This window comes from Petaurus breviceps, unplaced genomic scaffold (genome assembly GCF_028583685.1).
Source record: "Petaurus breviceps papuanus isolate PSGF00001 unplaced genomic scaffold, PetGlider_PUasm1.0 173, whole genome shotgun sequence".
In the NCBI taxonomy this organism is placed as follows: domain Eukaryota; kingdom Metazoa; phylum Chordata; class Mammalia; order Diprotodontia; family Petauridae; genus Petaurus; species Petaurus breviceps.
In genome coordinates, this window is record NW_027185759.1 from 7988526 (window position 1) to 8016082 (window position 27557).

General features: G+C 43.7%; 1 protein-coding gene across 15 annotated transcripts in view; it reads right to left on the minus strand.

The window, feature by feature from the left end:
* LPP (LIM domain containing preferred translocation partner in lipoma) overlaps positions 1-27557 on the minus strand; it is a 704807-nt gene that overhangs the window by 116634 nt on the left and 560616 nt on the right. For all 15 annotated transcript variants that reach the window (XM_069083318.1, XM_069083326.1, XM_069083316.1 and 12 more), the window contains one exon: positions 7773-7942. In XM_069083318.1, the coding sequence (XP_068939419.1) occupies positions 7773-7942 (170 nt within the window). The remainder of the gene's footprint in view (positions 1-7772; positions 7943-27557) is intronic.

The following is a 27557-nucleotide window of genomic DNA, read 5'->3' on the forward strand; positions in this document are numbered from 1 at the left end:
CTTCTTTAGAACATCAGAAGGGTTCATCTTCTTTTCCCATCATTCCTTGCTTTGGTGATACATTATTCTGTTTTTTTGTAACTACATGTTGGAAAGTCATTGCAGGCTGCTCCCCCTCCCCAGGTGCCTTGTCATCCCACTTTGAGGACTGTTCATTTAACTTCTTTGGAATCTGTAATAGATTCCAAATTGTCAGTCTTACAACACCCTCTTTCTCCCTTATTGGATTATCAAGGGATCAGGCTCTCTGAATCTCCTGATTAGAGAGCATCAGTGAATGACTTAATGAAAAAATCACTTATTAAGCATCTGCTGTTCATTCCTTTTCAGTCCTGTCCTACTCTTCATGAGCCCAGTTGGGTTTTCTTGGCAGAGATACTGGAGTCATTTGCTGTTTTCTTCTCCAGCTCATTTTACAGATGAGGAAACTGAGGCAAACAGGGTGAAGCGACTCATCCTAGATCACACAGTTAGTAAGAGTCTGAGTCTGAATTGGAACTCAGGTCTTCCTGACTTCAGGTCTGGAGCTCTGTGCACTATGGTACCATCTGACTGCCCTTAAGCACTTGTTGTGGGGCAAATACAATGCTAAACACTAGGGATACAAACAGAAACGTAAGGACAATAAGCTGCCCAGAGTTCTCATTCTATTTGGGGAAAATAACAAATAAAATGGGTTAGCTGCAGAGACAATGAAAAGGTGCAGAAGTCTTCATGGGCATGGCAGCAGAGCCCATGGCAAGGCCTAGAGGAGGTCAGAACTCAACAGCAGGTGAGCCACAAGTGTCTGGGGATGAGGAGAGGTAGTACTAAGGATGGCATTAAGCTCCAGAGGACCTTGGAACAACTTGGCAGCAGCACAGATAGACAGGACTGGAGAACCTCCATCTTCCCAGAAGGGTTGGACTCGGTGACTCTCTGCTTACACATATCACATAAGATTAAAGCATAGCTTTAAGTATCTTTCTTTTTCAGTTCCACAGGAAAGCAATAATTCAGTCCAATTCCATCAACATTTATTAGACCTCTCCTACATGCCAGGCATTGTGCTGACCTCTGGGGATACTCAAAGCATACACACAAAGTGACTCAGTACTTTTAGAAGGGCTCAGGACACTTGCATTGCAGTTCAAATTTCACCACCAAATAGCTAGGTGACATTGGGAATTTCACCTTCCCTCTTTGGTCCTCAGTTTCCTCATCTGAGAATTGAAAGTATAGGGTGACACCATTTCTAAGGTCGGTTCCAATCCTAGACTAATTGTCTTCTCTCAATGTCAATTGTGTTCACCTAGGGTGTGAGATAGAACTAAGCTCTGCTTCTGTCTCGCACTCTCTTGGTTTGAGTGAGTTCTTGCCCCTGTCCCATGTTTCCCCTTTTCCCACCTGTAAATGGAGATAATGATGCCCTCTTCCTGCCAATCTTGCCTGATGTTGGGAGACTTGAGGCGGTAACATCCATAAAATTCTTTGAGCTCCTGGAAAGGCAGGCGCCTTCTAGAGCCAGGGTTCCTCATCAACATATTGTCAGTCAGTCTCGAAACTCCTTGGATTCATGAAGGCACTTTATAATGACAGGGTCATAACCAGAGTACTCATTAATGGGAGCAGTGTTCTTCAAAACATTTTTTATTCCAAATTCATGTGGCTTTTTAGAGTCAATTATCCTCAGTAAGAAAAAATGGGGGTGTCTTTGCCCTAGGGTCCTTTAGCCCAGCTGGAATAACAGCCCAAAGTCTCATCTTTACATTCACATCAAGTAACAATCAGTTTTTAGACAATGGCAATGCTGCGAAGGCCATATCATGAGAGCATTTAAATATCTGAAGAAACTTCAGTGGCCACTTAGTCCATCCCAGATCAGAAAGGAATCATTACTATACCTGAGTATGCATCGAAACACCTCCTTCCTACCCACTACAGAGAATGCAGAACATGGTGGGAAAGAATTAAACCAAGCCTGCTGTACAGTCCCTTTACTACAAATTCTAGCCTTGCAGAGTCGCTTGGGGCTCTGGGAGGTTAAATCTCTGTCCCATAATTTCCTAGCCAGTAGGTGTCAGAGTCAGGTCTTGTGCCCAAGCCTTCCTAATTGTAAGGCCTGCTTTTTAACCCCTATGCCAAAGGGCCCTTCAGAAGTACATGCAGAGTCAGCCTGGGGAGGGTAGTCTAGGGCTGCCTCAGGACAGCTCAAACTTTCAAATGTGAGCCGTCTGTAAACTTGACCTAAAAAGAAACTACTAAACTAACTTGGTCTTGAAATTTTAAATGCAGTGTCTCCTTGTCTCCTGCTGTCTAATTAACATAAGATACAATCTGTGACTATAGCCTTAGAATCACAGATGATACAGGAAGACCCCAAACTATCCTTGCTTTGAGGGTGGGTGCCTTACTCACCACTTCATCCTGCTGTAGGGATTAATTTCATTAGGTGTAGATACCCACATGGTACTAGGAGCTCTCAACTTCCTCCAAAATGGGCCAGTGCTTGGAGAGTACTGGGCCCAGTGTTGGCATCAGGAGGAAAAGAGAATGGCTGACCAAGTTAAGTTCTCTCTGTTCATGAGACAGAGGGAGTGTGAGGTGAGTGTACCGGGTGGTGGGTAAGTTCTTATCCAGTCTCTGTTCTTCCCACCCACTTAATGTCTCAGTCATAATTGCTCTGGGAACACTTTATTAACAAGAGCAAAGAACATGAGAGAACATTTTTTGTTGCCTAAGTACCAAACTCAACCACTTACCATGGTCTCAAAGTTTTGAATGCTTTTAACTGGAGCCCTTTGCTAATATGAGGGTTCAAAAGAACATGGACATGTTTCCTGCTAATGCTTTTAGCCAAGTTACCTTCCTCTTCAGACACCTGGGAAATTAACGTTCTATTTTCAGAAGCGAAGTAATCACTTAGGCTTTAACCATAATGAAAAATCTTGGGCTCCAGACTGCTCTGTGTGAGCAGGGACAGATGACAGGGAAAATGATTGGGGCGAGACCAGATCTCAGACACTGCCAGCCCACCACCACTGACTGCCTTGCATGGTTGCCTTTAAGACTCATGAGAGCACCATATTCTGCTTGAAGCTTTTCTTCATCCCCATGGCACTCCCTCACGAACACCTTTAATTCATGGTTTGATTCATTAAAATACACTGCAAATGCACATGTTATCTCTTCCAATGGAATGTAAACTACATGTGGGTAAGGGAGCATCTCATTTTTATCTCCACATCTCCAGCAGGTGCCACACAGCGCGTGCATAATAAATCCTTGCTGACCAATCGCTGCCCTGGCTTGGAATGAAACTTGGGGCCTTTAGACAATCCTTACACTCTTGGAGGGGCATTAGAAGCTCAGAGCTTTTGAGTTTCAAGTAATCTTAGAGATCACTGTGCTCAGCTCTTTCATTTTACAGAAGAACACAATGGAGCCAAGAGAGGCTGCCCAGGTTTACACAGATGGTTAGTGTCTGAGGTGGGATTTGAACCCAGGTCCTGTTGCCTATAAGGCCAGCACTCTAAGCACTACATCTTTTTGTGTAACCTAAAAAGTTAAATTCAAATCTTGCCCATTTGTAGGAAAGGTTAGCTAATTCAGCTCCAAGTTCAAGTCAAAGATATGACATATGATTGCCTTTATTAAGCATTAAGTAACCACCTACTATGTGCCAGGCACTCTGGTAAGTGCTTTACAAATATGATTTCATTTGATCATCACACTCAACAATGAGGATTAAGTGATTTTTCTTTTTTTTTTTGTAAGTGATGGAACCTGAGGGTTGCTGGGGCTGCAAAAGCTGCTAATCTGTGGCCCCGCTGGTGATGGACTTCATCAACTTCAACAAGCTCTGCCAGACACTGGCCCACATATGTGAAACGTTTCCAGCTTAACTATATCCAAGCTCGAGTTCAGGTCCCAGTGGCAGAGCCTTAAGGAGCTGCCTGCCACCTCTACAGCAAGATGGGCCATGTAGGAGTGAGGACCTGGGTAAAGAACAGCACTAGAGAGGGGCATTATCATCATCTCTGCCACAGGTTGGAAAATTCCTTGGGGTCATGAACCCCAAGACCAGGAGGCCATTGAGTTATTTCGGTATCGTCTCCTGTCTCCATGGGGCCTGACCCAATGTACCAACGAGATTGCATGGGAATGTCCTCACTGATGTTTGGGGTAAGGCTGTTCCAAAAGTAATAGGAGAGGGGTCCTAGTTTAGAGAAAGTGGGTCAAAGGTAACAGTTACCCTTTCCTGACATTTTTTTGGTGGATGCAGTCTCTGAAACCCCCTGTCATGGGAGGAGCCCTGGAATTGATGTCCGAGGACCAGGACCAAGACGCTGATGGCCCCACTTCCTCCCTGGGTGATGCTGAACAATTCTTCTCCCTGGGTCCCAGTTCCCTTGTCATACTGGGGAAGAGGGGGAGGGAGAAGACGCCTTTCTGCTCTCCACTGGATGATTCCAGGGTTTGCTATTTGTTCAAACAGATCAGTCTGGAAGCCAGTTAGATCCTGACCTCAGCTTCTCAGAGGACTCACTGATCTCCTCCATCCCAACTGACATTTTAATCACTTGTGCATATGCAGAATGAAATATGGGGCAGCCCCTGAAAAAAATTCATTCAGACACAACCAAATTGATGAAAATCCAGACCCAAGAATCACCATCTTAGCTCCAAGTACTGAGCTCAATTCCACGAATATTTTGTGAGGGCCCCTTAGCAAAACTTAACTGAATTCTCATGACAATTCAACTCTATCACCCCAGGGCCACTTGGAGTTCCCCTGGTTCCAGAAGGAACTCCATCAAAGCTCCCAGAAAGATGGATGCTGTCAAACAAAGAGAAGTTACTTCACTGATGACCACTGGGCTTTTCTAGTTCTTAGGAATGGATACTTCCCAGATATTCCTGATTTCTTCGGAACTTCAGCACATTTCAGGTATGGAAAATAAAAATGGACGGGATGGTGAATGTATGAATGAGGCATCTCTGCTAAAGACTCAGGGATCTTAGTCCATGTTTATGGGGAAGATGGACAGAGCTCTGTCTCTGCACAGGATCATTGATAGAGAATCTCCAGATCTTAGGATTAGACCTGGAAGGAAACTCAGAGGTCAAGGAGTCCAACTTTCTCATTTTGAAAATGAGGAAAAAGAGGCCCTGAGGGGAAATGAACGTCTTAGGGTCACAAAGCTAAGAAGTTGTTGAGGTGGGATTTCCACCCAGATCTTCCTAAATCCAAGCCCCCTGCTCTACATACTCAACCTCATCTTCAACATTGCTTTTGAATATGTATTTACACACACACAACAACTGCAACCTTATCCATCTACACACACTTCAGAATATACATGGCTATGGAGAGGGAAGACCTCATCACAGCTACAAAAGTGATGTTTCTAAAGCAAAGGTCTGATGACACTGCTCCCTGACTCCAAAAGCTCTCATGGATCCCTAGCAATTCTACAGCAAAATGGCAGGGGCCTCTTCTGTTTGGCTTTCTCTACAACTTGGCTCCAGTCCAACTTTCAAGGTTTAGGGATCATTATTCCCACCATTCCAGGCAAACTGGCCTCTTTTGGAGCAATGGCATCTCCAGTCACCATGCCTTTGCTCAAGCTGTGGCCCTATTTTGGGAATGAGGCTTTTCTTTGCTGCCTCTTAGAAACTGTACCTTCAGAGCATCACAGTGAAGATTCACATTTAGGTCTTCCTGACTCTAAAAATAAGCTCAAGTGTCACCCCCCAGACTAGATGAAGGGTGTGGCAAAGCTACAATGGAGAATCCAGGACTGGTAGGGACAGTGCCAGCCAATGACAGAGATCGCTAGAGATGAAGGCCAAGAAAACTGACTTTCCCAAGGTCATATGTGTCATATGAAACCTAGGATATGAACCCAGATCTTCAGACTCTACCACTGCAATTCCAGGGAGGAAGAGGCCGCCATATCTCAGTAGCACCTGAGGAACCTTAGACGTTATTCCCTCAAGATGTCAATGATCTAGGATTCCACTAACCAACATTAAATCATCTCAAGACCCACCTAACACTTAGTACCCAGGTCTTACAGACATGCACAAGGGTCATAAAGGAAAAGTGAGTTGACTCAGGTCACATAAGTGGAAAAAATACATTTGATCCCATGATCATAAGGCCCATCTTTTCTTGCCCTGCCTCCCACCACATGCCATGACTACATTGTTCTTTAGGGAAGAAATAAAACAACAACAAAAAAGATCAAATAAAAGAGAACAAAATCAAGGTTCAGGTTCACAAAAGAATACCATCAATTCGAAATCCATTCCACCAAGAAATTGTAAGTTTTGTTAACTCAGATAAGGAATTAGGAAGACAATTCTGAAATGCTAAACTGGGCTATTGGAAAGCAGATTTTGTTTGCTTTTTAAAGTAAACAGTGATTAACTCAGAGAGTATGTGGTATTAATTCATTTTAACTGTGAGCTATAATGGAGGATTAGTAGGAAAAATCCATTAGATGAAACCAGACATGCTGCGTCACAGAAGTAAATGGGTTTGAGAAGCCCAGCAGTTTGAGTGAGTCCAAAGGGGCACCCAATGGAGAGGACAGGGCTTTAGGAGGTGGGCTGGCTGCCTGGCTTTGTCATTCATCCTCTGAACAGTGGGGGCATGTCTCCAATTCCTCATCATTGGAGGTGGCCCAAAATACAAAGTGCTGCCCTGGGGGAGCAGAATCTCCTTTTGCTAGGCCCCAGTTTCCTCATTCACAAAATGCGAAGGTTTGACCAGGTCACCTCCAATCTCTCTTCCAGTTCTAGGGGTCTAAGCCTTTGATTCTTTCATCTTAAAGTTCCCTTTGAGCTCAGACATTCTAGGGTTATGGTTCAGTGACGGGACAACTATTGATTAAGAGCTATGACTTAAAAAAATGCATGGTTGTCTTCTTTGGGGATTCTGCTTAGGCGATCATTGGCTATCATCAAAAGGCCTATAGCTGGGAAGAACCTCAAAGGCCATCTGGTCTAGCTCTGTCCTTTTACAGATGAGTTAACTGAGACCTGGACAGGCCAAGTAACTGGTCCAAGGTGGCACATGCACTACCTGGCATGGGTGTGGTGAGAACCCAGATGCTCTGCCTTTGTGCCTCTGTGCACTAGCTGTGTGTTCATTACAGGTCCCCCTGTACCACTTTGGCTCTTAGATTAATAATGATAGCTATGTACATAATTCTTGAGGAATTGCAATGAGACTTGGATGCATAATTTAATTTGATCCTTGTAAACTTCTTGTAAGGGAGATGAAGCAAGAATTTGTTATCTCCATTGTACAGATGAAGACAGTGAGGCTCACGCAGCCTGTGGTCACGCAGCTAGCACCAGAGGAGAATCTTGGTATCTCCTGTCTACAATGTTTTTGTTAAATTCTTTCCACACAGATACCCAAGGAGGCTATGAGGACAACGATGTTTCCCTGAACAAGTTAGTCAGCTCAAATTGGTAAAGGACCTGCTATGAATCACAGACTGAACACTGCAGTACATGAGTAAAATGGGATGGTGGGGAATGAGGAGGTCAGGTCTTTGCTGAGTAGGGGCCTGGGAAAGAATGAGGAGGTTGGAGGCTTTTCAGCCCTGCCTTGTCATTGTGGGCTGAAGCCACAGCTTGTTGCTATACCAAACCAAGCACAGTCATGTCCTGATACAAGCAGGGCTTCAATAAGTCAGTGAGTAGGGAGAGAACGAGGGGCTGATCCTCCTTCTAGGATGGGGGTTACCAGACAGGGAAGGGGTCCGAGCACTTACTATGTAGCAGGGCTCACAGTACGCCTTCTTCTCAACAGCATAGAAAGGCTGCCCACGGAGCTTGGTGCTGCAGATGACGCAGGTGAAGCAGTCCACATGGAAAACTTGGTCCATGGCAGTGCAGCCGGTGCCTTCACCAACAACATTCTCGCCACAGCGGGCACAGCGGCCTGAAAGACCCCAGGGTGGGAAAAGCCATGTTAGAAAGAAACACTAGGAAATATGCATGGTCCTAAGACACCCAGCATGGGCATGTGGAGGCAGGAAAGGCCTTTACATTGAGAGGAGAAACGCAACATCTGTCACAGAACACCTTAATGGGAATAACTAGAATTTAATGTTTAAAGTCAGCATGCAATAAGCACTCACCCAGGGGATATGGGCTCAACATCTGGATCTGCCACTGAGTCACTCCCTATGTGACCTTGCACAGTGCAGTGCCCAAGTTCAATGGCCAAGCAAAGTTCTAAGATATTCAGAGGAGGCATCCTTTCTCGTGAGTGGATGGAGGTTTCATAGGTGCAAGAATTCAAGTTGTCTGGCATGGGAAGAAGAGGGATGACCATTCTACCCAAAGCCTTGCTTTGGCACAAAGCTCAAATTCAAGCATAAAAGCAGGAGAGGTGAATAAATTAAAGATGACACGAATCAGGGTGTAGAGATGGTCAAAAATCCAGCTAGAAGAGAAGGTACCTAAATAACAACCATAAAACAAGACTCAAAGAAAAAAAAATTTTTTCCCCAAAGATCTAAATGAATACCTGGAAGAAATTAAGCAATTGATTAAAAAATGAAATGAAATGAAAGATTCTGTGTGTGGGGGGGGGAATGGAAGAAGATATAGCTTAGAAAAGAAATTATTAAATTTACTTAAGAAACTAGAAAAGAAATTATTAAATTTTTCTGAAGAAACTAAGTCCCAGAGAATGAGAAGAAACAGAAACAAATGACTATAAGACAGTAAAAGATTTTTAGAATCAAATTAAGTTTGAAAACTAGACAGGAAATTTTAGAATATATTTTAAAATACTGACTTCAAAAACCATTCAGGTTAAGCATATTAGACTCCTTTACAAGTATGATTAAAACAAAACAAAACAAAATCTTGGATATACAATTAAATAAATCATATATGAAAACCATCCAGTTCCATGAAAGTCAGAGGACAAAGAACCCACAAAAGACACCACAAAAGAAACCACAAAGACAGAAAGAACCCACCATGAATCACCAACTAAAAGAAATTGCAAAAAGTATCAAGAATGTCATAGACATTAGTCTACATCAAAGAAAATATCCTAGACACAACAAGAAAGGAGTTCAAGTAACAAGGAACTATCATCAAGGTCATACAAGACCTAGCAGCTTCTTCCAAACACAGGAGGAGAGTTAGGAATATAATGTTTCTAAAGTCCAAATATATTAACTGTTGGACAAAGATTATCCAACCTTCAAAGTTCAGCATAATTTTACGGAGGGGAAAAAGAATTTTTAACAAAAGAGAGGACTGCTAAGCACTTTAGATGAAAGGTCTAGAATGTATTAGGGGCAAGACTGGAGGAAGTGGCATGAGGCAGCTGTGCAATACAATGTATAGAGCAAAGGACATGTAGTCAGGAAGATCTGAGTTCCAATCTAGCTTCACATACCTGCTAAGTGTAAGACCCTGGTCATGTCTCTATTTGCCTCAGTTTCCTCATCTGTTAAATGGGGATAACAACTACATCAACAGTATCTAATTCTTGGGGACATCATGAGAACAAGATGAGATAATACTTGGCTTTGAAAGGGGAAAGAGAGGGCATTTTTTTTAATCTACAAGGAGCATAAGGAGACCCAAAAAGCTGGCCAGTTTAGAAAATAATATGAGGGTTTCATTTTACACACTTTGCAAAAGGAATTAGTATGAAATGGAGATTCATATTCCCCCCCCCCAAAAAAAAACTAAAACGTCATTTGGGGGTTCGGCTATCTATATGGAAATGCTTATCTATGTGTGTTTAAGTTCAGAAAATAAAAAAAATAAAAGGTGTAGAAAAAAGGTGAGAAAAGCAAATTAAACCCCTTGGGCCTTAGTTTCCTAGATTCTCGTTGAAATCCATTTCTCTTCCCTGTAGGCTTATATATATTTTTTTTTCGGGATATCTCTTGCCCTTTTTGGAATATTGTATCTGATCTCTTTTCTCATTTAAAATTAAGGCATTTGGTGGCATGACCTCTAATTTTGCAGTTTAATATCTTACATTATTTGCTCCGTAGGAGAATAAAACCTGGGTACTTGGGCTTATGAAGGGAGGGCAAACTTGTGCCATCTTCAATTTTCATAAGACAGGGAGTCTGTGAATATGGGAGCTAACACTCAGTGCTCTGGCAGGACTGAACTGGGAAGGTAACCTAATGTTTCCTGTGGGTACGCAACTTCTTCCTTACCCTCTGAAGATGATTTTTCCCAAAGGGTTTAGGCTTAGTGTGGATCTATGGAAAGACAGATGCTATGGAGTCAGAGGACCTAAATTTAAATTCTGACTCTGGAATTTACTAATAGAGTTAATCAGACAGGCCACTGATCATCCCTGGGCCTCAGTTTCTTCATCTGTAAAAGAAAAAAAAAGAATGCTGTGCTAGATGCCTCCACGGTCCATTCCTGATGTGGCCCACTTGTCTTAAATCAGTGGCCAGAGGGGAGGGAGCAGCTCAGATGGAAAGAAGTCCAAACCCTGGCCATTTGGAGGATAGAGGGGGAGCATGGACCTGTGGGGCAGTCAGTCTGGCACCTGTGCCAGCACTGGATTCACAAGAACAGAGGCAAGGCGAAAAATATAAATAAAAATAACCCCATGCATCAGCAGAAAAGACAAAGCTCGCGGATGCTTCATTTTAGCAGGATGACAAATCAGGACCGTGCCTTTGGGAGAGCCTCTTGGAAAAGAACAAGAGAATTCACATTGGCCAGGCATAGCCACCCTCCCCCTCCAGGCCAGCTTTGGTTACACCCCATTAACAACACTCTACCATCTCATCACTGCCCATCTGTGAGAAAAGCATCTCCATATCCGCCAGCTATGAAAACCTAAGGACTCACACAGCAGGCTGGCAGAAGAGCGAATGGGGAAGATGACTGACTTTAGGGGCTCCCAAGAAGCTTTGTCTCAGGCTAAGTGCTGGTATGAGACACTTGTTAATGGTGATGACTGGAGAGATGGCTAGATGAAGACACTGGAACTCAATGGGTCCATGGATACAGGAGGGGTATAGAATACAACGAATGAGGCCCATGGAACCCATCAGAGTCCTCAATTGCTGTGCCCAGAAGCTTGGAATGGCCAAGTTGAAGGCAGCCCTTTTATTAAATGTTGCTTCATGGCATCTACACTGGCAATGCCACATTTGTTGGCACATTATCGACAGCTGGCGCACCCTCCCTTTTTTCCAATGGAATAGAAGATGGGGATCATAAAGCCAGATTCTATGAGTGCTGGGAGTGAAGAAGGACATTTTCCATTCTGCTTATGGCTCCCCAGTGCCCACAGCTTTGTGGTTAGAGCCCAGGTCAGAGGCTCATCAGCACAGCAAGCTTTATCTACACTTCTTTAACCACCCTAACCCAAGCTGCTCTTCGAGGCTGAAAGCACCGATACCAACTCAGAGAACCTGGGCCAGGAAGACTCAAGATGCCCCAAGTCAACCAATGCTTCCCTTTCTGTCCACCCACATCTAACAGCATAGAAGTGGTTCATTGTGTCTTCTTCTCAGCATGAGGGCTAGGTTTCAACCTAATACAGTCTCCAAGTATTCACTGCTTTTTGGTGGAACTGTCTAGAAAATACTCTGCACAGTTCCCTGATGTGACACAATGCTGCCTTGTATCTGCGACTTAGGGGCACAATGCTGGGGATCTGGTGCTGTGATATGCTGAAGGTAGAACCGTCCACCAGGATGTCATACTCTGGCCCACAGGACTAAGTAGATGAGGACCCCAGTAGTGACCCTGGGACCTACTTTCTTAGAAATGATGATACAAACATCATTTTTCCCCCAGTGATGGAGTAAAACATTTGCAAAAATATGACTTGGATACATTGGAACGGAGCTGCTAATCTGCCAAGTGGAAGGCCCTTTGGGGCAGGGATGGATGCTTTGGTCTTTGTCCCCAGTCCCTCACCTGAAAGATCCAACCTATACTACAAATCTGCCAAATGGAACTGAAAACAAGCTAATGAATCCAGGTGAACCAACGGACTCCCAAGGAGTTTTCTTGCCCCCTGGAAAACATTGAAGTTTCCCAAGCCTCAATTGGGAACCTTTATTTGTTAAGCACTTCTATGTGCCAGTCACGGTGGCAACTTCTGAAGATGCAAAGACAAAATCATCCCTTCTGATAATGAACTTAGCTACTTCTGGGAGGAAACATGCAAATGTATAAGGATGGACACAGTACATGCGAGGCAGAAACAACATAACTGATGGGTGGAAGGGCACTCTGCCACTGGGGGCTTCAGGAAAGGCCTTGTTCTTGAATGGGTCAGTACCTTTTAAAACATTACCTCTTTTCTCTACATTGCGAGGCCAACCACCTCCTTTTCAGCTCAAACCTAACTTTTCTATTTCACTTGAAATAAATGTGTTAATGGGGCCAGAACACTGGCGTGAGTAAGCACACACGAGCACCCGAAAACTCCAGCTGTCCCTATATGGCAGACCATGATTAGGTCACAACCAGTGTCCATCCAAGGCTTCACCTTCTTCACCTCCACTGATTTCCCCAGAGCAAAATACCCTTTGCTGCATATCACTCCTCTGGGTCACTGCTCAGATGAGAATGTTAACCCTGAGAGCTGGGTTTAGGCCTCTTTTTTTTTTTTTAATGTATATCTCCAGTGCAGTAATTACATATAGGAAGTCCTTAATAATTTTTTTATTCATTCACTTATTCATTCCTTCACCTTTTCAACCATTTGAATGGTACTAGGATGGGTTGGAGAGGGCTTAATACCAATTCTACAACTCAGGAACCTGCCTCTGTCACCTGCTATCTGTGTAGACCTGGGCAAGTCATCTGACCTTCCTAGAGCCTTGGCTGTTTTTCTGTCATTTTCACCTCTCCGTGACCCCATTTGGGATTTTGTTGGATGGTGGAGAGACTCTGGATTGCTTTGCCATTTCCTTCTCTAGTTCAATCTGCAGAAGATGAAAGTAAGACAAATAGGGTGTAGTGCCTTGACCAAGGTCACATGGCTAGTATCTGAGGCCAGACTCGAACTCAGAGAGAGGGTTTCCAGACTCCAGGTCTGGCCCAATAAGCTGCCCCAAGGACCTCACTTAGCTCATCTACAAAAGAAGGAGGGGGGACCATGTGACGCTGAATGTCCCTCCCTGCACAAAACCTAAGACGTTCTGTCCCTACAGCCGGATGGCCTGCAGGACCCTCTGAGTTTTAAATCATCCTGATCCAAGATCTTTCCCATCCAACAATCCGCCACACTGAACATGGCCCCAAGTTGCAATTTTCTTGATGCTCTCTTCCCTCATGTCTGACCTTGAGGTCCAAGCACAAATGGCATTTGAAATCATACCCATTATGTCATGGCAAATTTGAAAGTCCTTTATCATAACTGTATCATGAGGCACTTTTCTCATGAAACACCTTTCTTTTTTCCATTAAAATACTTGCCAAATTATTCACATTTATTTGTTTTAATTCTCATTCTACATCATTCCTAGCTCTGCAGTTGGAATCTAGTGTCCAGAGATGTAACTTTATGGTGAGGGAGAGAGTAAAAAGAACTTCCAGCCACCAAGACTGTCTATGGCAGTGTGCTTATGCAAGGAAGGGAGTGATGAGGTGAGGACGAGGTGAGGAGAAGGGACATTTTAGGAATGTGGGACAGCCAGTGTCTAGGAATGGAGATGAGGTATGGAGTGTCACATGTGAGGAAGAGAAAGGAGGCCAGTTTGGCTGGAAAAAAGGAGTGTGGGAACATTTAGAGTAATTTCCAGTGAGGCTGGAGAGAGGAGCTGGTGCCAGGGTGTGTAGGGCTTTAAAAACTAAACAGATGGGCTTATATCTTATCTGAGGAAATCACTGAGGCTGTTGGAGCTGGAGAGTCACATGGTCTGATCTGTACTTAAAGTAACTAGCAGCAGTGTTTAGGATGGACTGCAGTGGGGAAGAGGTTGAGGCTAGAAGAGCAATTAGGAGGGTCTCGTAATAACTGAGGTGAGACCTGATAAAGCTTGAAGTAAGGTATTAGAAACGTGAGGGGAGAAGAGGGCAAGTGGGAGAGAGGCCATCAAGGTCTGGCAAATACTGGATAGATGCCTTGAATAGCAGTGAGAAATCCAGGAAAATGCCAAGATTGGGAAGCTGCAACAAGGGAGGGATGGCAGCCAGTGGAAAAGAAAGAGAACTTTGGAGGCCTCTGAAGCCATCTGGGTCTCAATTTTTCATCTATAAAATGGGGAGGGAGTAAGAGTTGAGTGACCTCTGAGATCACGTCCAATTCTAAACCCAGAACCCTAGGACAGCTTCTCTTTGCAGCCACACAGCCCGTGGCTTCTTCCCAGGGCTCATCTCCTCCTCTCCTCTGTTGATGACAATCTGATGCATCCTGCAGGTGTCTTGTCCGCTCCTGGCTGTTCATAGGTTGTCTCCCTCATTTGACTGTGACCTTCTTGACTGCCTTTCGTTTTTTCTCTGTATCCCCAGTGCTTAGTCACAGTTCCTGGCATACATTAGGTGCTTATTCTATGCTTAATGATTGACTGACTACCAATGGACTGACTCCTCACCTCTCCCTCAAACATAAATTGAATATAAGATCCTTGAGAATCCAAACTCCTTCCTTGTTCTGTCTTTACATTTTCAGTGCTTAGAATACATAGTTCCTAACACATAGTGGGCACTGAAGTGATAGGATTGGTCCAGAGTCACACAGCTGGGTAGTAACAGAGCCAAGGTCCCACCCCAAGTCCTCTGACTCCAATTCCAATGCACCATCAGTCATCCCAGAATCCTCAGATTCTGATCTCTAAGGACTGGAGGTTTTACTTCAGACCAGAACAGCACACAATGATATTGTCAGTCCTGGGTGGATTGGAACATATTTCAAGGTACTCTTGGGCAGAAAAGTACCTTCCCTAATTAGGTCAGGTTTAGACTAACAGCAGAGTGCAAATGCATTCCTCACATACCACCAATGGATAACAAAGGTGGTGGGAAAGAGGGTGGCGGGAAAGAGGGAGGGGGACATCAGTGTGAGAGTAAATAGATGCAAGGATACTCCCCTGGATAATGGAGAGTGGGTGCTATCCTGAATGGAGTTCAGCCATGTTTTACAAAAACTAAACTGTTAGAAATATGCTACTGGATGTCCTGAGAATTGAATGGAAGCCACTGTGGAGATGAGGTCCAGTGCAGTCCCCCAGCATTCTCTATTAAGGGAGGAGCTCCCAGAATGGAAGGTGCCTTCATCAACATAGGCCATAGACTTAGGACCTCAGATGCTCTGTGCTCTAGGGGCACCAGAAAATGGAGTGGCTTGGCCAGCATCACAGGCATAGAAAATGTCACAGGGAGGACTTGACCCAGGTCCTGCGTCTTTGACACCAATCAGTCCTCTCTCCACAATTAATTCTGAAATTACCCCAGAGCTTGATTCTGTATTTTGTGTTTCCAAATCCTAACAATTGCTGTGATCCCAATCCTGCCATGGCCCTGACTCTCCTCCCTGCTAAGAACATGAAGCCTAGCGTCCAAAGCTTCAGATCTTACATAAGCTCAGACAAACAGAACGCTCCAGACAAGGGGGGATACGCCCACAGCCTCTAAGAATCACAAGGACATCCAGACAGCCCAGAGCCATAGTCTCCGAGAGCCAGAGACTGACTCACCTCATTATGAGCCATTAGGCTTCCTTCAATGGCCTGTGGATCTGCCTTTTAAAAGATATAGCAGACCAGCTGTACCATCTCTCTGGAAGCACTTTGCTCTGCAGAGAGCCCCATGTGCCTTGCAATTGGAGTTAAGGGATTCTTCTATCTTGTCCTTGTTAACTGTCAGTGTACTGGTCAAAGCCCCCAAGATGGGAAGGGGCCATTTATTCCAGTGTACTCTATGCAGAATTATACACAGATCTGTAAAGAATTCCTCTAAAAGACAGGCCATAATAACACTACAAAAGGGGTAAGATTCTCTGGGGAAACAACATTTTTTTTGTCTCCAAGGGAGCCAGAAGGTCTGCTTTCCCCTAGGTCCTCTACATAATGCATCTCTCTTAAATGAGATCATTGGCTTCGAGCACTACTTTTTACAAGTGAAAGGGGAGAGAAAATGACCTACATAGAGGCAAAGTGGAGATTCCCAGTACAATCCCAGAATCAACTAGAAGAATAAATGAATGAATATAAAAACACTTAAGTGTTTATTATGCGAAAAGCACTGTGGGGTAGCTGGGTGGCACAGTGGATGGAGAACCCACCCTGAAGTTAGGAGGACCTGAGTTCCAATCCAACTACATGACCCTGGACAAGTCACTTAACCTTATTAGCCTGAAATTGAGGAGTCCAATGGAGGAGACAACCCATAAGAGTTGTTTGAGCTGTGAGTCAGATGGAAAGGCGCTATGCTCCTTAGCATATTATGGTGAAGCAGATACAGGTTTTTAGTGCCATAGTGATAGAGATCTATCTGTTTCTGGTGTTGGCCGATTTGACAGAACCAAAGACTTTGATGGTGCAGCATTAACAGAAGTTGTTGCTTTGCTGCATCTTTATGGGGGCGGGGAGGGGGCACAATCTAGATGACGGTTACAAGGAGAGAGAAGGAAGCACAAGCAGAATTCTGGTGAACAGTGACTTAGCACATGACAGGAACACAGTAGGTCTATAATAAATGCTAGGTGGCCAGGATGGGAGCAGAGGCTGGTAGTCTTTGGGTCACTCCTCTAAGCTTCTAGGTCCAAAGTCCTGAGCTGTTTCCATCAGGTTGTGAAAAGAAATGGTATCTGAGGGGGTGGCATTGTTTCTACTCATTTGGCATGTACTGTCTCCTGTCTCTCTTTTGGGGGCCTTGCTGCTTCATCAAGGTTAGTTTGCCTGCCCTTTGGGTGGCAGATGGTCAGCAAGTGATGGGGATGGCTAGTCCCTTCTCCACAGAACTTACTTAAAACATTAATTTTCATCTTCCTCTAAGAAATAGATTTATGTGTTTTACTGTAAAAAAGATTGAATTAATCATCCACATAGAATAAACAAAATGGATGAAAAACAGCATTGCCTCTATTGTGTCGTGAAGTCGTAAGAGAAATGAAATGCTCTGACTTAGTCATCAGTTTAGAGAAATTGAGGGGATCCAACTGGGGTCAGTGGTGGGAGAGTTGTAGTGACGGACCAAGTCCTGTGCTCTTAGCAAGTCCCATCTGATACCAGGCGAATGACTGGGACGAAACTTTGTGTTTCAGGAAGGATAGAGATAAACTCAATTGAAACCAGAAGGGAGTAAACAAAGATGGTGAAGGGCATTATGACTCATAAAGACAGTTTAGGAGAATAAAGGACGTTTTAACCTGAGAATTTGAAGGGCTTTCATGAGGAAGAGACGTCAGATATACTCTGTGGCTCTGGACAGAATTAGGAACATCATGAAGACATCTTTAGACTTGATGATGGGGACAAATCCTGAACTGGAGGAGCATTAGAGAACTAGAATGGGCTGCCTCTGTGAGGGATGGTGGTGGTGGAAAATAAGTACTTAATAAGAGTCTACTATGCACCAAGTAATGGGCTAAGTGCTCTACAAATATGATTTAATTAGGTCCTTGAAACAACCCTGTGAGGTCGGTGCTTTTATTATTCATTCCCATTTTTAAATTAATTATTTATCTGTTCATAATATTTATATTTATAATACTATATTACACATAATTATATATTTTATAAAATATAAATATTTATAATATTTTTTTTATTTTATTATCCTATTTTACACCTGAAGAACTGAGGTAGACAGCACTTAATTGGCTCAGTGCCCTGGGTCACAAAGCTCACAAGTTGCTGCCGCTGAATTTGAACCCAAACCTTCCTGACTCCAGCTTCAGTGAATTGAAGAAAGAATGGGACAACTTAGCCAGGTGTGTAGGCTGTTCACATAGGAACTGGATTGATGGACCTGTGACATCTTCCAATTCTGAGACTCTACGATCCTGAGCTGCTTGCTGTTCCAACACTCTGGATATTGGTCATATGGGGATAAATCAGAGAGCACCAAAACCTCCCAAGAAGCTTAACTCCTAAAGATCATGGAACAATGGCTAGGGTGCAAGACATCGAATATACAGAATCAATGTATTCTTTGTGAAAAGTGGGGTCCCAAAGGGCATCCAAGACTGAGAGGGAAGATTAAAAATATATTTATACACACACACACACACAAATATGAGGAAGACAACATGTATTTAAGAGATTATTCTATAAGAAATGACAAGCAGAATGATTTCAGAAAAACCTGGAAAGACTTACTTGAGCTGCAGCAGGGATGATGGAAAGCCCTGGCCATCTCTTTGCCAGTAAAGTAAAAGTTAATAAATCTTTACCAATGTCATTCCCATTGAGAGACATTGGACCTTTTGACAGTCCTAAGAACTTCAGAGGCACACTTTTTTTTTTCCTGGGTTTTTGGTAACTATGGCTGCAGGGATGTGTGATCACAGAGGGGTTAGAGCACCTACAAAGGAAGTAGTTGGGTTGTATCTTCATAAGACAGTCCCACTCAGGTACCAGCCAAAGCTGAAACTCTTGGTTCATCAAGGTCTGTCAGTTGGAGATTTTGTTGGTGTTGTGGAAGATGGCCTAAAGAGGTTGGAGTATCCAAAATACAAGGATCTGTGATTAGACCTAAGTGGAAACTCCCTCCACGAGCTCAAATCTCAAGCAGACCAGCTGTCAGACGAAAACCTTAAAGTGTTGTCTCAGCACAGGAAGGTTAGGTGCCTTACTCCTTTCCCCAAGATTAGTGTCAGAGGAAGGATCGGAACCCAGATCTTTTCCAGTCTGTGGTCAGGCCACTATCTACTATGCCCCATGGCCTGTAAGATCCCTAAACTCTGAAACTCTCATGACGTATTCGTCTTGACATCTTGCTTTCCTCACCTCTAAAGTGATGGGATTGCTCTAGGTGCTTTTTGGGGTCCATTCACACTCTAAATCTATGACACATGACCTTATATGAAATTTATGGCAAACTTGTCACATATGGAAAGTATTATAATTATTATTATTTTTGATATTAATGAAAGTTCACATAGAATGGGAAAAGGCACTAAGAGAAGGAATACAACTAATCTCTTTTTGTTATTTTTTTTATTCCAGTGGACAGACTTTAAGAGATTCTTCTATAAGAAATGACAAGCAGAATCATTTCAGAAAAACCTGGAAAGATTTACTTGAGTTGATGCATAGTGAAGTGACCAGAACCTGGAGAGCATTGGACACAGTAACAGCAATACTGCTCAGTGAAGAGTTGTGAATGACTTAGCTGTTCTCAGCAATGCAATGATCCAAGACAATCCCAAAGGACTCACGATGCTACAATTTACCCACCTCCAGAGAAAGAACTGATGCTGATTGAATATAGACTGAAGTCCGTTGTTTTTCACTTTCTTTGATTTTTTTCTTTTATTCTAGTATTCTTGTACAAAATGCCTAATATGGAAATGCTTTTCATAATTGCACATGTATGACCTATATCTGATTGCTTACTGTCTTTAGGGAATGGGGAGGGAAGAGAGGGATAGAATTTAGAACTCAAAACTTTAAATAAAAAAATGTTTTTAAAAAGGGGGGAAAAAAGAAACTCTTTTAATAAGTTAAAAAGACTTACTCCACCCCTAATATAAAAGGGCCTGTGGGCATCTATCTGCTCTACTGGTAACTCTAGCAAAGTGTTTCGTATTATCTGTACAGGGACACCGTGGTCATCAAAGACCTCCAGTGGATGAGGGTGCCCACAGGGCCCTTTCTCATTCCGAGGTCCCCACCTGGCTCAGCTGTTGACACACCGGCCCTCCAGTACTCACATAGCAACCCAGATCTAGGAAGGAACATCTAGGGAGTAGTTATTAATACTTGTCTGTATATACAGAGTATGTGAAAAAATACAAAATGGGAAGCTATTAGCGGATTACTTTGAGGCAGCGTTTCCCACAGGGTATACACTACTGGAAAATTGGCGTTTTCCTCTGTGGGATTTCATCGTCATCTGGTATCATTTATACAGAATGTTTAGGCTAAAAATGGTGTCAATTTTAAGCAAACACTTCTCAATTTTCTTTGTTAGCATCTGAATAAAACATGAGTTCATTCCCAACACCCCTCCCCCTTCCATTCACAGAGTGGCTGCCTCTTGTTCCTGCTCAAGGAGGATCCCTGGGCCAACCCGACCAGCCACGTCTAGCTCAGTAGAATCCTGGGTCTACATGGCCCGTGTGGGCCACAGAGTCAGGTGGTGGGAGGAAGCTCCTCTTAGCCAGCCTGGCCCAGGACAAGCAGCCTCCCTGCAATGCCCCAGGCTCAAGGAATGTGGCCTTTGCAGAACCCCCCCAAGATCGGGCCCGCTCCTTCCCCTTTCCGGTGGATCTGATCTTTGGCATTTTTCTCCCATACAACCAACCTCCCATTCCCTCTTTGCAACTCACCCACTGCACTCCTGTTCAGACAAGGAGAAAAAGTATAATCTGAGCATGTGAGTTATGTGATTTTGGGCAAGAACCTACTTGGGCTTTGCTTTCTTCATCTGTAAAATGGTGAGTGGGTGAGACGACCTCTGAAATGCCTTCAAGTACCAGATTTATAATTCTGCAACCAAGGGATGGACGGCCAAACTTGGCGACCATGCCCTGCCTCCCTCAAAGCCTTCCCTTCTCCAGCCTAAACAGCCCATGTTCCTTCAATTCCAGAATCTCAGATTATCCCATATTTACTCTGTGCCAGGAAGTTTGCAAAACACTGAGCACAGGAAAAAGAGAGAAAAAAAATCTCCTGCCCTCGAGCAGCTCAGTTTTTAATGGGGAAACAACAGCATGTGAGTAATAGGGGCATACTGACTCGGGTGATCTCTCCTGAAGATCTCTCCAGCCGGAGAAAGGCACAGGGCAGAAGATGAAGAGAGGGGGAAGGGAGCCCATGGGGCGGGAGCGCAGAACGTCAAGGAGAAGTCTAGAAAGGGAAGAAGGGGTCAGCTTGGGAAGGAAACAAGTATTTATTGAGGACCTACTATGTGCCAAGCACTGGGATAAGAGCTTTATAAATATTATATCACACAATTACCACAACAACCTGGAAAGCAACTGCTCTCATTTTACCTTTTTTTAATATTTGAGGAAACTGAGGCAAACAGAGGTTAAGTGACTTAGCCAAGGTCATACAGAAAGTAAATGCCTGAGGCCAGATTTTAATTCAGGTCTTCCTGACTCCTGAAAAACTTTAAATGCCAAGCAGAAGAGTTCATTGTTGATCCTACAGGTAGGAGACTGGGACCCCCAGGAGCTCAGTAAGCGTAGGCAGGAAGCTCCAGCAAGGGCATCTGTTACTTCTCATATATGACCATTCCCTATAATGCCAAGTTGTGTAAAGGCTGAATGCCATTGGAACACCCCAAGTCAGACACATCCTTTAGCCATAGCAGAGAGTCCCAGTGTGAGCTCCCTAGAGGAAAACAGGTTCCCGGTCTGAAAGAGGCCCCATCTCCTTTTCCCTCCCCCTCCAAGCATAGAGCTGCAGCACAAATGGACCTCCTGTGCCTCTGATGGTTCAATGAGGCAAACATTCACAACAAAGAGAATTTCCAGCCCATGGAAGTTAAAACTTCCACAACCCTTGGCTGCCTCAGTTTACCCATATGTAAAATGGGGTTCATAAAAGCACACTCCTCCCAGAGTTTTGTGATAAAATGAGATCCTATTTTTAAAGTACTTTGCAAATTTTTCAGTGTTATAGAAATGCCTGCTTATTATTACTATTGTTATAAATGATTATTATTGTGATGGCTAGCAACATTAGTCTATAATGGAGCCAGCTTCCTCTGAAGTCTGCCAACTTGCTTTGTCTATAAATCTTAAATATTCCCAGCTCACGATGAATTTAGGTGAAGGGTATGTGAATGGAGGCAGACGGTGACCTCCCTCAGGTACCCAAAGCTGCTGAAGTGATATGTGTATAGCAGACCCTGGACCAGACTCAAGAGTCTGGGAGACCTGAATACAAGTCCTGTGACACCTCTTATCTGGGTGACCCTGGGTGAGCAAGTCCGTGACATTGCAGAGGCCCCAGACAAATCACTATGATTTGTCATCAGAAATTCTCAATTCAGCAAGGGAGGAGCGAAGATGGTCGCACAGAAGCAGGAAAACTCGATATGCTCCCTCTATAACCACCTCAAATACCTATAAAAAAATGACTTTAAAAAAACTTGAGGGCTACAGAACCCACAAAGTGACAGACAGAAACAAACCTCCCACTGAAGCCAGCCTGGCAGTCCAGCAGGAAGGGTTCATTGTAGCACACTGGGAGCAGAAACCAGCCCCACATGAACCTGGGTTTTAGCCAGGTGGCCCGACCAGGTGCAGCTAGAAGGACGTCAGGAGAGTGGATCACCAGCACCTGTGGCAGTTTCCAGAATGATCAACCCATAGATGCCAAAGAAAAAAGTGAGAGATCAGTGGACTTTGAGAACAGGGAGTCTGGGAGTGTGGTCTGGCCTCTGCCCCTCAAGGGGGAAGTGGCTGAGGCAGAGAGACTGTGCAGCCGCCACCCCATGGCTGCTTCAGAGCTCCTGGCCTGCACATTGTAGGGGGACCAAAGAACCATTCTGAGGAGTAATCACTGGTGCGTTAACCTTCCTGGATCTGGAGTGCTGTCTATGGTGGAGGTCCTGGGGTGGGTGACCAGGTGTCAGAGCCTGTGGAGGCTTCAGAGAAGACAGCCAACTAATAGCTCCAACAGCTGCAAAAACCCCAGCAATTTGGGACAAAGCTCTCCTCTCTGGACGCAGAGGTCTTCTGCAGCAAAAAGCTCAAAAGTCAAGTAATTGAGTAGCAACAGGAGAAAGCAGAGGAAGAAAGCACAGCGATCTAACTTTGGATTCCTTTTTGGGGGACAAAAAAATCAAATCATAGAACAGAAGGAAGAAAACTAAGTCAGAACTCCTCACAAAAAGCTTCCAAGAACAATATGACCTTGTTACAGGCCATAGAGGAGGTTAAGAAGGATTTTGAAAACCAAATAAGAGAAGTGGAGGAAAAATTGGGAAGAGAAATGGGAATGATGCAAGAAAATCATGAAAAGAGAGTCAACAACCTGACTGAAGAAAATAACACCTTAAACAGCAGACTAACTCAAATGGCAAAAGAGGCTCAAAAAGCCAATGAGGAGAAGAATCCCTTAAAAAGCTGAATTTTCCAGAGGGAAAAAGAATCTCAAAAGCTCAATGAGGAGAATCATTCCTTCAGAATTAGATTGGAGCAAATGGAAGCTAGGGACTTTATGAAAAATCAAGATACTATTAAACAGATCCAAACAAAGGAAAAAATAGAAGGCAATGTGAAATATCTCATTGGAAAAACCACTGAACTGGAAAACAAATCCAGGAGAGATAATTTAAAAATTATTGGATTACCTGAAAATCATGATCAAAAAAAGAACCTAGAAATCATTCTTCAAGAAATTCTCAAGGAAAATTGCCCTGATGTTTTAGAACCAGAGGGCAAAATAGAGGTTGAAAGAATCCACTGATCACTTCTTAAAAAAAAGATCTTCAAAAGAAAACTCCTAGGAATATTATAGCCAGGTTCTGGAGGTCCCAGATCAAGGAGAAAATATTAAAAGCAACTAAGAAGAAACAGTTCAAATATTGTAGAAACACAATCAGGATAACCCAGGATCTGGCAGCTTCTACACTGAAGGAATTCTACATTGAAGGGCCTGGAATATGATATTCCAGAGGTCAAAGGAGCTGGGATTAAAACCAATAATTACCTACCCAGCAAAACTGAGTATCATGTTTCAGGGGGAAATAAGGTCATTCAATGAAATAAAGGACTTTCTCACATTTTCGATGAAAAAAAAAACAGAGTTGAATACAAAATTTGATATTCAGATACAGGAAACAAATGAAGCATGAGAAGATTAACAGGTTAAAGAAATCATAAGTTGAACTATTTACATTCCTACATGGCAAAACAATAATTGTAACTTATGAAACCTTTCTCAGTGTGCTCTCTCTCTCACACACACACATATGTATACATACATATATATGTCTATATACGAGGGTATATGGATATATGAATACATATGTGAGTGTGTGTATATATGTGTACAGGTATACATAGACAGACGGCACAGGACCAATTGAATAGGAAGGCATGATACTTAAAAGGTGAAATTCAGATGTGAGAGAGGAATATAATGGATAGGAGATTGGGAGAGACAGAATGGGGTAAATTATCTCATATAGAAGAGGTAAGGAAAAACTGTTACAATGGAGAGGAAGAATAGGAAGGCAAAAGGGAATGGGTCAACCTTACTCTCATTGGATTTGGATTAGGGAGGGAATGACATACACACTAAATAGGGCATCTTGCCCTACAGGAGAGTAGGAGGGAAGGGGATGAGAGGGGGGATGATGTATGGGAGGGCAGGTTAGAGGGAAGGAAGTTGGAAGCACATATATTTGAAAAGGGGCAGGGTCAAAGTAGAGAATAGAAAAAGTGGGGGGGTGGGATAGGATAGAGGGAAATATAGTCAGTCTTTCACAATATATCCACTATGGAAATGTTTTGCATAGCTACACATGTACAACCTATATTGAATTGCTTATCTTTCCAGTAAGAGTGGGTGACAAGGAAGGAAGGCAAAGAATCTGGGATTCAAAGTTTTAAAATCAAATGTTTAATATATATATATATATATATATATATATATATATATATATATATTTTTTTTTTACATGCAACTGGGAAATAAGATATGTAGGCACTGGGGCATAGAGTTCCATCTTGCCCTTTTGGAAAGTCAGAGGGGGGATGGGGGAAGATATAGGAGAGAGCAGATTGGGGGAAGGGGTATACACTGGGATCTCTGTTTTGGGGTGGTGGGTAGGGGAAAGACGGAGAAAATTTGTAACTCAAAATCTTGTGGAAATGAATGATATAAACTAAAAATAAACATATAATTTAATAAAAAAAAAGAAATTCTCAATTCCCTTTCTGGCTTTGCTAGTGCTTATCAGTGTGACTAACACTGAACAAGATGCTTCACCTCCCTGGGCTGAGCTTCTAGTCTCCTTATCTAAAAATCAGGGGGTGGGACTCCTAAGGCCTCTTTCCTCACTAGATCCATGAACCTTGCCTGCAAGCTTGTGGCGGTGGAGGTAATTTTCAGGCAGGGAGTTCCCCATATAGATTTGAACTACTAATGCTAGTAATGACAATAACAACAATAGTAATGTAAAATCCAAAGGTTACGAGAGGCCAGTGTCTGAACCCAAAGACAGCTTATGAATCTGGCAAAGCCCAGCAGGGGCCATGGACTACGGTGGCTGCTTCTTGGATCTAAACCACTCGGACTCATGCCTTCTGAGAGAAGCTAGAGGTGGCCTTGGCAAGTTCCAGGTTTGCTGTGGAACTGAACTGGAGAACTGTACTCAGAGAGAGAGGCCCTGCTCCATGCAGAGAAAAGCCATTGTGCTCCCAGCAATCTCACATGCTTCTTCTTGAAGACAGAATGAGAGAACAGATTTGCACCCATGCTATTGTTTAACCTATGGATTGTTCCTTTCACGTCTCTGGGGAGTGCTCTCCCCCTCCTGCAGCAACATGGTGGGGTTATTTTTTCCCATCTGCAATGGATAAAAACAGCTCGAGGGAATAATAAAGCAAAGCAAGCGATGAAGGAAATGGAGGGATTGATTTATGGAGAAAAAATGAAAGGAACTAAATATATGCAGTTGATCTTCGGCTGACTGATGACTAAGGGGTGCCGGGAGGCAAATCTATAAATATTTGAAAGGTGTAAACATCCAGGAAGGGTTTAACTCTGTGCAGGTAATACAAGTGAGAGCCCTAGAATGGCCTGGAGAAAGGGGGGCATCATGAGCTCATGGAGGAAATTTGGCCCAACGTGGCCCCAGCACCAACAGATGTGACCAGATACAAGTTGGGTGCCAATTTTGGAGACAATCTTCCAGGAGATGGCAGAAGGGGGTGGAAAGGGAGGGAAGGGCTTGCTCCAAAATCACCCTCAACAACAACAGAAACTCAAGAGATAAAAGTAGATAAAGAACAGAACCATTTCCTGAGAGCAAATGGTCAAGTTTGAGGTTAGGGGAGCTCCCTGACTTCCAAGAATTCAGCTTAGAATGATTTTGTAATGAGCTCTGGGGAGGCTGGAATGGATTTCTTAAATTCTTCTCAGAAGTCTCAGCATGCCCAGTTCGGTGCAAGGTCCAAGAGCTGGGGTCTATCAGTGATTCAACCAAGACACATTTTATGAAGCATCTACTGTGTGTCAGATGCTGTGTGCTAGGCAAAAGTGATCCCAACAGAGGAAGGCCAGAGTTCTAGGCCCTCAAGGAGTTTTCAGCCTTTTGGAGGAGTAGAATATATTCATGGATCAGTTACAAGTGCACTTGGAACCCACAGGAGTTGAGAAGACATCAGAAAAGGAAGAAAAGAGGATCTGGGACAGAGGGCTAGGGGACATCTAGGGAGAGGGGCCCAGCCAGGAATGACGGGGATCCCACAAAGGACATGAAGATGGGATGGCCAGGGATCTACGAAGAGAAGCCCCACCAAGTATTGTTAGGGAAAGCCAAGGAGAAGGGATCTCAGAAGGCACCTGGCCCAGTGCCTCCATTTTACAATGAAGCAAACTTTGCCATGACCCAGACAATATAGCTAGTAAGCAGGAGAAGCAGAATTTGAACCCAGGGTCGCTGACTCCTAAACTAGTGCTGCTTCCAGTTTAACATGGGTGTGACCAATCGCACCAGTCATGCAGAGTCCAGAAAAATGGAGGTTGAAAGAAGGCCTCACGTTTATCATTCAAGGGTTCACTGAAGGCCTGGGAGGAAGACGTGTCATTGTGCTAGGTAAAGAAGCCACACTGCACAGGCTGAGGAGTGAGTGGGAGGTGAGACAGTGGAGGCAAAGCTTTTTAACTTTGACTATGAAGGGGAGGAGAGATAAAGGGAGATAGCTTGACTGGGTGGTGAACATTTGTTCATAGACTGATTGAGAATGAAAGAGCATGGCAGTCCAGAGCCGATTTCACTCCCCCATATCACCTGCTCCATCTCAGCTCACAGTGGAAAGTGCCCTGTTCTCCTACTTTGAGACTAGACTCATTTTGTTTAGCTTCAAAGGACAGAATAAGGGCCCATTTCCACTTCAGGGCAAGGAAAAACATTCTAGCAGATTTGTCCAATGATGAAATGGATTGTCTGGAGAGTTCATGAGGTTCTTTCTGAAATATAATGAGAGAGAGACAGAGAGAGACAGACAGAGAGAGAGAGACAGAGAGAGAGAGAGAGACAGAGAGAGACAGAGAGAGAGAGAGACAGAGAGACAGAGAGAGAGACAGAGAGAGAGAGAGACAGAGACAGAGACAGAGAGAAAGAGACAGAGAGAGAGACAGAGAGAGACAGAGAGACAGAGAGAGACAGAGAGAGAGACAGAGAGAGACAGATAGACAGAGACAGAGACAGAGAGACAGAGAGAGAGACAGAGAGACAAA